The sequence below is a fragment of the Oncorhynchus tshawytscha genome, linkage group LG10 (assembly GCF_018296145.1).
Source record: "Oncorhynchus tshawytscha isolate Ot180627B linkage group LG10, Otsh_v2.0, whole genome shotgun sequence".
Classification (NCBI taxonomy): domain Eukaryota; kingdom Metazoa; phylum Chordata; class Actinopteri; order Salmoniformes; family Salmonidae; genus Oncorhynchus; species Oncorhynchus tshawytscha.
Window position 1 is genome coordinate 73,408,348 of NC_056438.1, and position 13,758 is coordinate 73,422,105.

Sequence of the window (13,758 nt, forward strand, 5' to 3'; positions counted from 1 at the left end):
CAACCACTCGGGTCATGTGACAGTGTTGATGCCCATTCTGTGTTCTTTTTTATCTTTCCTTCACTGCCTCAGCATAGGACACTTTTTTCCCCACTCCAACTCTGGCAATCTCAAAATGTCTCTCTCTCACAGGGCACTTCGGATCCCCAGCTGCATGGGCGCCCCCACAGTTGACATATGCCCTCCTGCACAATTCTCACATCGTGGGATCTCCCTTCTACACACTGCTGCAACATGTCTGAATCCTTGGCACCTAAAGCACCGTAACGGGTTTGGAACATAGGCCCTCGCAGAATAGCAAATATAACCTAACCTGGCCATATCAGGTAGAAACTCTGTGTAAAAGCTCAACAAGACAGACAGGGTATTCTCAGTCTCGGCATTGGCACAGGGTGTACATCTCACCAAATGGCGGGCATCACAAACACTAGGAATATTATTTTTCATTTGATCCACCTCTACATTCAACACTACCCCACTGATCACCCCTCTGAGCAGTGCCCTGCTCCGGAAAGCAAAGCACGGTACAGGTTGAGGCCCGAGACGCGTGATGCAACGCGCTCGCTTCCTCTGGGTGGAGGATGCACAGAAATCAAAATAATTCCACTTCTCGAAACTTTCATAGATTTAACCATTCCAAGTGTGTCCTTTACCCAGCTTGACACAACATATGGGTCGGCCAAAAAGTAGGAATCTACTCTTTCCAAACATGTCATTCCTACCGTCCAAATTAATCTCCGTAGGATTCTCAGGGAAAACGTTGGAAGTCTCCAGTACACCTCTCACCACAAGTAGACCCACTTCATCCTTGTCTGGCTCAACTTCAGAGAGCTCACCACTGCAGACGACTCCATTTCAAGATCCTCAAGGTTCTCAAGAGAGCAAGTATACCTATAGGTAAGTTTACTTGGTTTATACTCAGGAGAAGGTTTGTACTCAGGAGATGAAGGTATGTACTCAGTAGATGAAGGTATGTACTCAGGAGAAGAAGGTATGTACTCAGGAGAAGAAGGTATGTACTCAGGAGACGAAGGTATGTACTCAGGAGACGAAGGTATGTACTCAGGAGACGAAGGTACGTACTCAGGAGACGAAGGTATGTACTCATGAGACGAAGGTATGTACTCAGGAGAAGAAGGTTGCATTTGTTTTGGGACCGGGCTGCCTCCGGGTCGTGAGCCAAGGGCCCCGTTCAAAGCCCATGATGAAGTCGGCTCAAAACAAAAGTTACATAAATAAGCACGTGGAGTAACAAATAGGATTCTGTGTTTTCACGTGCAAATGTGATTGCTTTTTAGAAAATGCTTTATCTGACTTCCCAATAAAAACTAGTTAGAAAATTCAAACATTTATTTGACAGAAAAGAGATGTTGTATGTTTCCAGACGATGCACCATGCCGCCTTGTGGATAACATGACAGAGCCGCGCAGCTTACTGTTCCATTTGAGAAGGGCGTTCCTCCCTCACCACTTTAGTCCGGTCATGGACCAGTGCCCTACGGCTCCGCATAATGGAATCCACCCAATGTTTTCTATTGACACAAGTGGAGGAGAGCGCACCACCGCTAACTAGCTAGCTATTTCACATCCGTTACACTCACCCCCCTTTTGACCTCCTCCTTTTCCACAGCAACCAGTGATCCGGGTCAACAGCATCAATGTAACAGTATAACTTTACACCGTCCCCTCGCCCATACCCGGGCGCGAACCAGGGACCCTCTGCACACATCAACAACAGTCACCCACGAAGCATCGTTACCCATCGCTCCACAAAAGCCACAGCCCTTGCAGAGCAAGGGGAACCATTACTTCAAGGTCTCAGAGCAAGTGACGTCACCGATTGAAACGCTATTTAGCGCGCACCACCGCTAACTAGATAGCTATTTCACATCCGTTACAGCAGCATCATGCTGTGGGGATGTTTTTCATTGGCAGGGACTGTGAAACTGGTCAGAATTGAAGGAATGATGGATAGTGCTAAATACAGGGAAATTCTTGAGGGAAACCTGTTTCAGTCTTCCAGAGATTTGAGACTGGGACAGAGGTTCACTTTCCAGCAGGAAAGTGGCCCAAAGCATACTGCTAAAGCAACACTCTTGTGGTTTAAGGGGAAACATTTAAATGTCTTGGAATGGCCTAGTCAAAGCCCAGACCTCAATCCAATTGAGAATCTGTGGTATGACTTAAATATTGCTGTACACCAGCGGAACCCATCCAACTTGAAGGAGCTGGAGCAGTTTTGCCTTGAAAAGTGGGCAACAATCCCAGTGGCTAGGGGGGGTGAATAGTTTTGCACCCCCAAGTTCTGTTTTTTTTTTTCTTGTTTGTTTCACTATAAAAATGATTTTGCATCTTCAAAGTGGTAGACATGTTGTGTAAATCAAATGATACAAACCCCCCCCAAAAAAAACAAATGATACAAACCCCCCATTTTAATTCCAGATTGTAAGGCAACAAAATAGGGAAAATGCCAATGGGGGTGAATACTTTTGCAAGCCACTGTACTTGGTTTTCAAATAGAGGAATCTAGAAATCTTTTTGTTTTCACGTTCTGCTGGTAAAAGCTACATAATGAAATTGGTAGGCTACATCCACAACTTTAGAGGGACAGTTTTCCAATGACGTCATCAATTCTATTCTGACTATTCATCTCACGAATGTTTGTTTCTTCGTATTGGAACCTGGTCTATGCCTTACTTTTTAAAACTACATATTTTCAATACTTCTAGATATGAGGTGTTTCTGCACAGAGAATACAATCGTTCACACTGGATATTTATTTATATACAGTATGTACAAATTAACAACAACAAATACATCAATTAAGGAGTCTTTACTGAACTCTCAACCTCTAACATAATCTCATTATACCATTTAACATTTGAACAGACATTGTATTCAGTTTTAGCCCAGGTGCAATGACAAAGGGTAGAATATACATCATATACATCAGTTTAACTTGGATAAAATGAAAATATATCGGTATGTGCAATGAGGGCACTATAAATAGCATCCAGTAATACTGCTTACACCAACGGTAGACCTATGTACATGCCTGCAATATCTGTTTGCAGAAGAGTATGCATTGTTAGAGAGAAATGGGGAGATACTATGAAAGTACTATCATAATAATACTGTGTTCTTCTGCATTCATTGACAAAAATATATATAATCAGTTAACAGTCATTACACATGTTGTTTTGAAATATTCAATCCAACACAACCCTGTTGGTATTTTAACATCACAATGGGGGAAAAAAAGTTCAAAAACCACAAGATGTCAGCATGTATCGAAACAGTTAATTATCACTACAACAATGCAGGGTTAGGTAAGCACTTAGGTTGTAGGATAGAAGGGGCTCAGCCAGCACTGACCGTCATGGACAGATCATTTGTCCATGTCCATCACTTTGAGGACAGGAACACAGTCCTCTGTCCAAGAGTTTGTTCTCATGAATGTCCCGTTTAGCCTACAAAGGCTTCTACACAGAATGCGGGACAGCTGGGTGTACCATAAGGGATTTGCACATCAGATTCAGTGGAGGCTGGTGAGGGGAGAACGGCTCATAATAACGGCTGGAATGGAGTAAATGGAATGGTATCAAAAACATGGTTTTCATGTGTTTGATACAATTCTATTCTATCCATTACAGTCTATTTCAGCCATTATTATGAGCCGTCCTCGCCTCAGCAGCCTCAACTGATTCAGGTGATCTTAGTCTATCTTGATAACGGCTGGTTAGTTCGGCAGGTTTGAGCTGCACTGAAGTGGAGTGGATGAGCTGTGTGGCATGCATGCTTTGTCAAGCAGAGCTCTCAGTTAACGACACTGACTACTGGTTGATCTTTATTCGGGCGTGGCAGGACGAGGAACACACACACACACACACACACACACACACACACACACACACACACACACACACACACACACACACACACACACACACACACACAAACAGGGTTGGGCACACAATGACTGGAGGTGCCACTGACTGGAGGTGCCACTGATGAGAGCTGGTCCAGATTAGTCACAGTTCTGAAGAATGGCTCCATCCTAATGTGCTTGTTGGAAGTCCTTCTTCCTGTGGGGTTGGTTTCCCAAGACGTGGTCAATCTCTGTGGCAATGCCTGCTGTCATCTTTGGAATGACCTAGAATACATGAAGAAGAGAAACAATACCATTGATTCAGTCAGTTGTTATGTTGGTAATAGTAGTTAGTTAGTAACTACACCACAATAGGCATCCATAATTGTAAATAAACAGTGTAGGCATAGACTAGAGAAGGGGAGCTGTATGAGTGCTGAGAAATCGTTGTCAGTGTCCCAAATTGACGCCTAAACCTTGCACCCTTAGCCTCGCCAGCCAGCCTGATCTGTGGACAATCTATCATGGTCCAAACACACCAAGACAGTTGTGAAGACTATCATTACATGTGAAGACTGTTCATTTATCAAATCAATAATTCTCTGTCATTTAATTACGTGATTAAACTAATCATGTAACTTTAATTAACTAGGAAGCCGGGGCACCACGAGAAAATGTTGTGTTTATTTCACGAATATAACTCTTCAGATATTTTCACTCACTTATTAATGTATTATGTTATAATGTTCGGCAGGGTAGCCTAGTGGTTAGAGCGTTGGACTAGTAACCGCAAGGTTGTAAGTTCAAACCCCCGAGCTGACAAGGTACAAATCTGTCGTTCTGCCCCTGAACAGGCAGTTAACCCACTGTTCCTAGGCTGTCATTGTTCTTAACTGACTTGCCTAGTAAAATTAAAAAAATATGACCTCATCAGGCATATTCTGAATGTAGCAAACCCTTGGATATCTGCACGAACCCTAACATAGATCACGAATCAGCAATATACAAATTGCCGTAATTATTTATTCACTAACTAACTTAATCAATCACAGAATGACATAAACACATAGGTCATACATTGGTTACTGACATGATAGAAATGTCCCTAGTGGGCTGATATAATGGCTTGGTAGACAAAGGAAAGGGGGTGGGGACAGTTCGAGAGCGGGAAACAGTTGATAACTACACTTAAGACATGCTAATACTTTTAACATGAACAGCCCCTCATTCGAAAAAATAAATTGCAGTTTACATATTTACATATGTATGCCTTTGTTGTCCCTCTCTGATCACCGGTCTGTCTGCTGGATAGTCAGACGACAGAAAGCCTCTGGTTTGTCCACCAGAGATCAAAGTCTGTTGTAGTTGTTATAATGGATACTTCAGAGTACCATTCAGAAATGTTCTTAAATCAGATGCATTTAACAGACTAAAGTATTTAAACAGCTGCAGCCTGAATAATTGGTTTTAAGTTTGTAGATTTCTTCACCATTTCAGCATGGGAATGACCTCCACGTTCTCTCGTCTTGTGCTTTTGTAGAGTTGTAGTTTGAACCACTTCATGTTTTGGTCTATAGAGTGATAGCCATTCCAACGGGGGGACATCGGTCCCGGCCTTATCGACAATAGCAAGATGAGGGAGGCTCACGAGGCTACTGCATCTAAGATGATTTGATAGGTACTGTATAAGACATGTGGTGTAACTTCCACCTAGCTTATCAGTGAGCAAGTGGAGCTACTACCATATTGCGTACACCTGTCAAATCCTCTCAGATCTCCACACGTAGTACATAGGGCACAGGAGGCTGCTGAGGGGAGGACGGCTCATAATAATGTTTGCAATGGAAAAAAATGGAATGGCATCAAACACCTGGAAACCACTAAGTTAAGTATCTTCAGACTAAACACCTCCCTCTGAAACTGGATCCTGGACTTCCTGATGGCCGCCCCCAGGTGGTAAGTGTAGGCAACAACACGTCTGCCACGCTGATCCTAAAAACTGGGCCCACACCTAGTCCACACCTGTACTCCTTGTTCACCCACGACTGCGTGGCCAAACACGACTCCAACACCATCATTAAGTTTGCTGATGACACAACAATCACCAACAACGATGAGACAGCCTGTAGGGAGGAGGTCAGAGAACTGGAAGTGTGGTGCCAGGACAACAACCTCTCCCTCAATGTGAGTAAGACAAAGGAGCTGATCGTGGACAACAGGAAAAGGCGGGCCGAACAGGCCCCCATTAACATCAACGGGGGCTGTAGTGGAGCGGGTCGAGAGTTTCAAGTTCCTTGGTGTCCACATCACCAACAATCTATCATGGTCCAAACACACCAAAACAGTTGTGAAGAGGGCACGACAAAGCCTTTTCCCCCTCAGGAGACTGAAAAGATTTGGCATGGGTCCCCAGATCCTCAAAAGGTTCTACAGCTGCACCATCGAGAGCATCCTGACCAGTTCCATCACAGCCTAGTATGGCAACTACTCGGCATCTGACCGTAAGGCGCTACAGAGGGTTGTGCGTACGGCCCAGTACATCACTGGGGCCAAGCTTCCTGCCATCCATGACTTATATAACAGAGGAAAGCCCATAAAATTGTCAGTAACTCCAGTCACCCAAGTTAAAGACTGTTTTCTCTGCTACCGCATAGCAAGCGGTACTGGAGCGCCAAGTCTAGGACCAAAAGGCTCCTTAACAGCTTCTACCCCAAGCCATAAGACTGCTGAACAATTAATCAAATGGCCACCCGGACTATTTACATTGACCCCCCCCCGCCCTCCTCCATTTGTTTTGTACACTGCTGCTACTCAATGTTTATTGTATATGCATAGTCACTTCACCCCAACCTACATGTACAAATTACCTCTAACATGTACCCCCGCACACTGACTCGGTACCGGTACCCCCTATATATAGCCTCGTTATTGTTATGTTATTGTGTTACTTTTTAGTATTTTTTACTTTAGTTTATTTGGTAAATATTTTCTTAAAACTCTTCTTGAACTTTACTGTTGGTTAAGGCCTTGTAAGTAAGAATTTCACGGTAAGGTCTACACTTGTTGTATTCAGCGCATGAGACAAATAAAGTTTGATTTGATTTGTTTGATGTGTTTGTTATCATTCCACCTATTCCACTCCAGCCATTAACATGAGCCCATTCTCCCCAATTAAGCTGCCACCAACCTCCTGTGGGCATAGAGTCTCAGGGTCGATTTTGCATTGCGCCTAAAACAGCTTAAAATGTATTCTTCAAGGCAGTCCTTCTTCCCTTAATGAAAAAAGTAAACTTATATGAGAGAAGCTCCTTACCTCCATGGCCCTCAGATTCTCTGCAAGCTGGATGGGGTTGGATGTTCCCAGCAGCACTGAGCTCACTCCTTCATTTCTCAGACACCAGGCTGCAGAGAGAGAGAAGGGGAGGTAACAGGGTTGAGTTCATCAGGGCATGCAACGGAAAACATTTTGCAATGGAAAAAGAAAATGTACGTTTGTAATTGGACAAGTCCCTTATGGAGGTAGTCCCTCCATTACTCGTAAAGGGTCGTCTTCCACATCCAGCATGGTTATTTGTCTATTTTTTGGGGTACCTTTGTTTCACCTGGTTAGTCTCATTGAGATGAACAATCTCTTAAAATATCTGGCCAAAATAGCAGCACACAAAGTTGCAGACACATTTATAACATAAAACACAAAGCACTACACATTGAACAGCAGGATGGTTTGGGAAAGTGTGGTGCAACTAGGGTTCAAAACATTGACAGCCCCACCATTTCATTTGGCATCATAGTGTGTAACCCTTCTTTAAAATAAATTATAGGGACGAGCTCCTGTAATTTCAGCACCCTTTGAAGCTCGTTCCATGCGTGTGATTGGGCTCCCGAGTGGCGCAGTGGTCTAAGGCACTGCATCTCAGTGCTAGAGGTATTGCTACAGACCCTGGTTTGATTCCAGGCTGTATCACAACTGGCCATGATTGGGAGTCACATAGGGCGGTGCACAATTGGTCCAGCATTGTTTGGCTGGGGTAGGCCATCATTGTAAATAAGAATTTGATCCTAACTCACTTGCTCAGTTAAATAGAATAAAAACATCAAGTACGGGGCAGAGAACTGGAAAGCTTTTTTCTCTACGGGCCTTAAGGCACAATCAAGTGAACGCAGGCGATAGTTTTAATTAGTCTGCTGGACAATGTAGTTACACAAGTTAAATGGGAGCCGTCTCAATATGGCCTTCTGAATAAAACCTACCAATGGTTTCATCTCCGAAGAGCTAAGGAAGACCAGCCCACTCTCATGTCAAGGTTACAGTGATGTGTGAGGGCTTTGGTACACAGGTTCCAGCATATGTAATGATGCCACAGGGGCATACAATATATCACCAAAATCAATTACAGGCTCGAAAGTAGTGGAAACAAGCCACTTTCTCGCTTGGAAAAAAAACAGGACTTGTTACTAAAATAAAAACGCTATTTGAGCCTAAGCTTTGTGAAAACCATCCACTTTGTCTTTTCAGCATTTGTGTTACTGATATCTTACCGATAGCTAATTGTGGCAGAGTGCAGCCCAGCTTTTCAGAGATGGTAGTGAGCTCCTTCAGCTTGGCCTGTTGTTTCCTCCCTTCTTCGCTCACTATCTTATCCTTTAACCAGGCGTACGGCTGGAAGAGAGGAAGAAGACCCGTCTTAGACACCACCTGAGGAACAAGCTGACATTCATAAATCCCCTCAGATGTTGTTGGGACAAGCAGATACGAGCAGTACCTTCATGGAGGCCCTGGAGCATTCTGGGATGCCATTCTCATACTTCCCAGTGATGATTCCACAGGCTAGAGGTGACCAGGAGACCACACCCACACCTGCAATGGCACATGGGAGTTAGGTCACATGACAGGCAGGGTAATCATCAGATTATCATGGTACTGAAGGACAAAAGTATCAAGAGTTTACCTTTTGCAGTTTGGAATATTGACTCAGCTCGACATCAGACCACTTTTGACAAACTTTGAATTTTGGGGTGAACTACTACTGCACAGTCTGTTACCAGTCTGATCCTGGTTGTGCATTTGAAGGGCGTTTATAGGACACTTGAATGCAGTCCCAAAGTGTGACAAATCTAAAAAGTTTGTGAGATAGTGTTACTATTACACCTGCCTATCTTATGGTAGAGCTCAGGTAGCTGTGTCTCCACCTTGTCCCTCTGGAAGAAGTGGTACTCAGCCTGCTCACACACCGGAGGGATCAGGTTAAACTGCCGTGCAACCGAGTACGCTTCCTGAAAAAGAATTGAGAGGAGAAGGGAAGAGGGGCAGAACCAAGGTGAGAACAATGCTGACTCTATTCACCTTTTCATGTTAATGTCAGACCAAACTTCCATATCTTCAAAAGTATTGATATTCCAAGACAGCACCTGAACTTTTCAGACTTCATTCTCCTTTTCAACCACTATAATGTCTGTTTACTCTCTAATGTCAAACTCCAAAAGCATTTATATCCCAAGCATGCTACAGTGAATTATTATGTGGACAGATCGTGCAGGTCTACACACTGCTGAAGAGAATATGAAGTTGACGTATTGGGAAGTTGAGAGATTTTGCCTACTTACCATAATCTCCATGGCAGACCATCGTGATGTCCCCCAGTACATGGACATGCCATTGTTGATCAAATGGGTCATCGCCCTCACAATCTCTGCAGAGACAAAAACATTAAAAACCTGCTAGCTACGGGAGGGTTACGGGAGGGATACAGGAGGGTACAGGAGGGAGAGGGGGTGTAGGTGTAGGTTGCTGTTTCCCACATTCTGGAAGAAGGGAGACAAGAGAGTTCTAAAGAAACGTTCCACAACCTTAAAATACAACCTTATATGATTGGTCCATTCATCTGTACATGGAAGGTTGTGTTTTGAGTGGAACGTCCCTCCTCACAGATGAAACCTGATATGATGAAGATACTCTAACTTGTAGGAGTAGTTCTGAGACATTAGAGGGCGCCTCAGACTCCTTCTTCTACAACCTCAGAAAGATCACTTCTCATTAGCTAGAATCCTTCATTGGTGAAACTGAAACTGACATGTCAGTTTGGGATATTAGAACAACAAAGAAGCTACCGCAAATAACAAATCCATTTATATTTAATTATTATTATTTATTTATTTATTTATTTAATTTAATTAGGAAAGTCAGTTAAGAACAAATTCTTATTTAAAATGACAGTCCACCCCCCCCCCAGGCCAAACCCTAACTGGGACGACACTGGACCAATTGTGCGCCGCCCTATGGGACTCCCAATCACGGCCGGTTGTGATACAACCTGGAATCAAACCAGGGTCTGTAGTGATGCCTCTAGGACTGAGATGCAGTGCCACTTTAGTCATCTTTTCTTCTTTCTCACAGACTCCGAATGAAGGGACCATTTCAATTCCATCTGCATGTCTGTATTGCCGCCGAGCTCCAATACCACAGCTGAATACATCAATTAATCCATTCAGTTCAGTCTCATTGAATAATAATCGCCAAACAACCTATCAAAAGGCTCGAGTCAGAAGCCATTTGAATGCAAGCCTGCTGCTAAAGGGGCGAGTTAAAAAAACTATACAAACAAAAGGGAAACCGGTGAAAGGATTCGTACCAAGAAACCCAGAATATATCCTCCATCCTTCTATGGCCAGTGCAGGGGAAGATTTCATATGAGATAATGTTTGCTGAGGTAATATTAATCCAAATGCCAGATGAAAAGACCCAGTCAGCTGAGAGAGAGAGAGAGAGAGAGAGAGAGAGAGAGAGAGAGAGAGAGAGAGATGATGGAGCAGAAGTCTCTCGTAGTGGACCTTTGTCGGTTCTGTTTGGCCTTAGGGTATAGAGTGGTACTGCAGGGTCATGGTGGTGTGGAGATACACCAGAAAGCTGATATTTATTAATGGGAGTAAGTAATGCAAGGATACAAGGTGTCTAACCAAGAGAGACCGGAATCTCTGGAACATGTGATTCAATACCATGTACTTAATATGTCCCGCAAGGGGCAATTATGCTTGGCAAGCAGTGCAATTTGGTAGCTATACAATAACGTACATCTCTCTCTTTCTTTCTCTTTTAATCCACCCTCTGCCCTTCTCTACCTCTCTCCTTTTATCTGTCTTTCTTTCTCTAACCAAAACAAGAATACATTGGCATGACGATAACACAATACAACCCAACAGGCCTATATTGAAGAAAAGGAAATCACACAGAGAGTTTAGATGATAAAATGATACCCTTACAGACCTGCAGTCTAATCAACAAATTCAATTGCAACAGGATGCTGAAGGATAAAATGTAAAACAGGGAGATTAATGAAGTTGAAAGCGAGATGAACCTAGATCAGAGTGGGATAAAAATTTAAAAAAAGAGTGATTCCCTTTCATGAGCAGCTCATTCTGCGAGCCTACATACAGCAGAGAGAGCCAGAGTGTGTGGGTGAAACAGGTGGGAGGTGGAGAGGAGAACATGTCAGGCGTGAACAACAATACATTTGTTCTGAGAGGGAAAGAGAGAGAGGCGGAGGGAAACAGAGAAAGATAAAAAGACTGAAAGAGATGGAGAGATTGCTGGGGGCGTGTGTTGGTCATCAAATTCTACGAATTCTTAGCCAATGGTTCACCTTCCAAGGTAATGGTAGATTACCAATGCCTATACCCATAGCAACAGAGTAGCCTGATGTACACTCGCAAAACAACACTTCATATGCCCTCTTTCACAACAGTGCCCTTTTCAGTGGCCTGCCCTAAGGCTCAAAAGTTCCAGCAAGTCATTACTTTCCAACCCCAGGCCTGGCTGGGGGGTGTATCTCATGTTAACGGATTGCTTGCTGTGTACCCTGTGGGCAGAGGGCAGACAAATATTGGTATTTAGCAAAAACAGAAGGATGAGTGGGTTTGAGGTGTGTGTATTTAATTTGTTTGTTTGTCTCTGTGTGTGTTTGAGCATGTGTGTGTGTTTGCCTGTGCCTGTATGTGTGAGTTTGTTTGCTTGTTTGCTGTCTAACACCCCACTGATAAACACTGTGCTGTGTTTGTCACGTTGTATAATGATTGGAAACAGGCGCAAGAATACGAAAATCGTTTTTTTTATGACACTACCCAAAATAGCGTACGCCATGAACATGACGGGGACGAAGCTCCAAAACAAACACACACATATATATATATATATATATATATATGTAACCCAAACAAAGAGTAAGATGTAAAGCTCTAATAAATACACGGGACGAGACCCGTAACAACAATACACGGGACCCGTAACAACAATACACGGGATGAGACCCGTAACAACAATATACGGGACGAGAGCCGTTACAACAATACACGGGACCCGTAACAACAATACACGGGACGAGACCCGTAAATACTAATACACGGGACGAGACCCGTTACAATAATACACGGAGAACAGAGGGCACATATCTACACATACTAATCAGGGGGAATGGGAACCAGGTGTGCGTAATGAGAGAAGACAGTCCGGGGTCGGTGGTAATGATCCAGTTCAGTAACGCCTAGCAGCAGCACCGGGGGAATCTGTGACAGTTTAAGCCTTATCCTTCCATGCAGGTGTTTGTGAACAGAGCGAGACGCCTGTCCTTGAGATTCCTACTGCAGTAAGCCATCACAATAAAGCTGGGGTGAGACAGGGACTGAGGTATCTATCCTGCCTGGCAGCTTCTGTGGCTTATAGGAGGACAAACCAAGGACAGACACCTCACTCCAGGCACTTGTGGACACATTTGTCTCTCTTTCTTTCTCTTGGAACCCACCTTCTACCCTTCTTTCTACCTCTTTCTATCTATCTCAACCTCTCTCCCTCTCATCTCTCTCTCTGAATGACTCCCCCTATCTATCTCAACCCTCCCTCTATCTGAATGACTCTCACCCCTCTATCTCCCTCTCATCTCTCTCTCTGAATGACTCCACCCTCTACCCTTCTATCTATCTCAACCTCTCTCCCTCATCTCTCTCTCTGAATGACTAAGCCAGGGCAGACAGATACAGGAATATAGATACAGAGGCTCCATACACAGTGTTGTGAATTAATTGGATATGTTTAGAGGACTGAAAATATGGTTTTATTTGTGCTGCTGAGGGAGGGAGGGATGGAGGGTGGGTGGGTGGGTGGAAAAAGAGGGATAGATGGATGGATAAAAACCCTGTTTATGCTTCTTTTGATGAGTCAACCTGTCAACCTGTTAACCTGTCTGCCTGTCAACCTGTTAACCTGTCTGCCTGTCAACCTGTTAGCCAATCTGCCTGTCAACCTATCTGCCTGTCAGCCTGTCAGACAGTCAGCCTGTCAACCTGTCTGCCTGTCAACCTGTCAACCTGTCAACCTGTCAGCCTGTCTGCCTGTCAACTTGTTAACCTATCTGCCTGTCAGCCTGTCTGACAGTCTGCCTGTCAACCTGTCTGCCTGTCAACCTGTCTGCCTGTCAACCTGTCAAATTGTCAACCTGTCAGCCTGTCTGCCTGTCAACTTGTTAACCTATCTGCCTGTCAGCCTGTCTGACAGTCTGCCTGTCAACCTGTCTGCCTGTCAACCTGTCTGCCTGTCAACCTGTCAACTTGTTAACCTATCTGCCTGTCAGCCTGTCAGCCTGTCTGCCTGTCAACCTGTCAGCCTGTCTGACTGTCTTTTCATCTTTATCTGTTTGTGTTTCCATTTGTGGCCCTGTTAATATAGTGTTAATACTGTCTTAAACTCATAGGTGCACGAAGAGAGATCCGTGGAAACACATATAGTTGATCTCTTACTAGACTACCAGTTCCATAGTGATACATACTACAGGAGTAGCGTACTGTGCAGGAGGCTGTTGCTATCCTCATGATGAAGGCTGTGATGCTGAAACACACTGGTTTTCA

At 44.0% G+C, this 13,758-nt stretch overlaps 1 protein-coding gene across 1 annotated transcript in view; it reads right to left on the reverse strand.

Moving 5' to 3' along the window:
* Positions 1 to 2,753: 2,753 nt before the first annotated feature.
* The window catches only part of kcnab1b (potassium voltage-gated channel subfamily A regulatory beta subunit 1b), a 55,776-nt gene continuing 44,771 nt past the window's right edge, over positions 2,754 to 13,758 (reverse strand). Inside the window, 6 exon segments of the mRNA XM_042329019.1 lie at positions 2,754 to 4,152; positions 7,181 to 7,269; positions 8,407 to 8,527; positions 8,631 to 8,725; positions 9,021 to 9,141; positions 9,472 to 9,557. Of these exon segments, the coding sequence (XP_042184953.1) occupies positions 4,057 to 4,152; positions 7,181 to 7,269; positions 8,407 to 8,527; positions 8,631 to 8,725; positions 9,021 to 9,141; positions 9,472 to 9,557 (608 nt within the window). The 3' untranslated portion in view covers positions 2,754 to 4,056.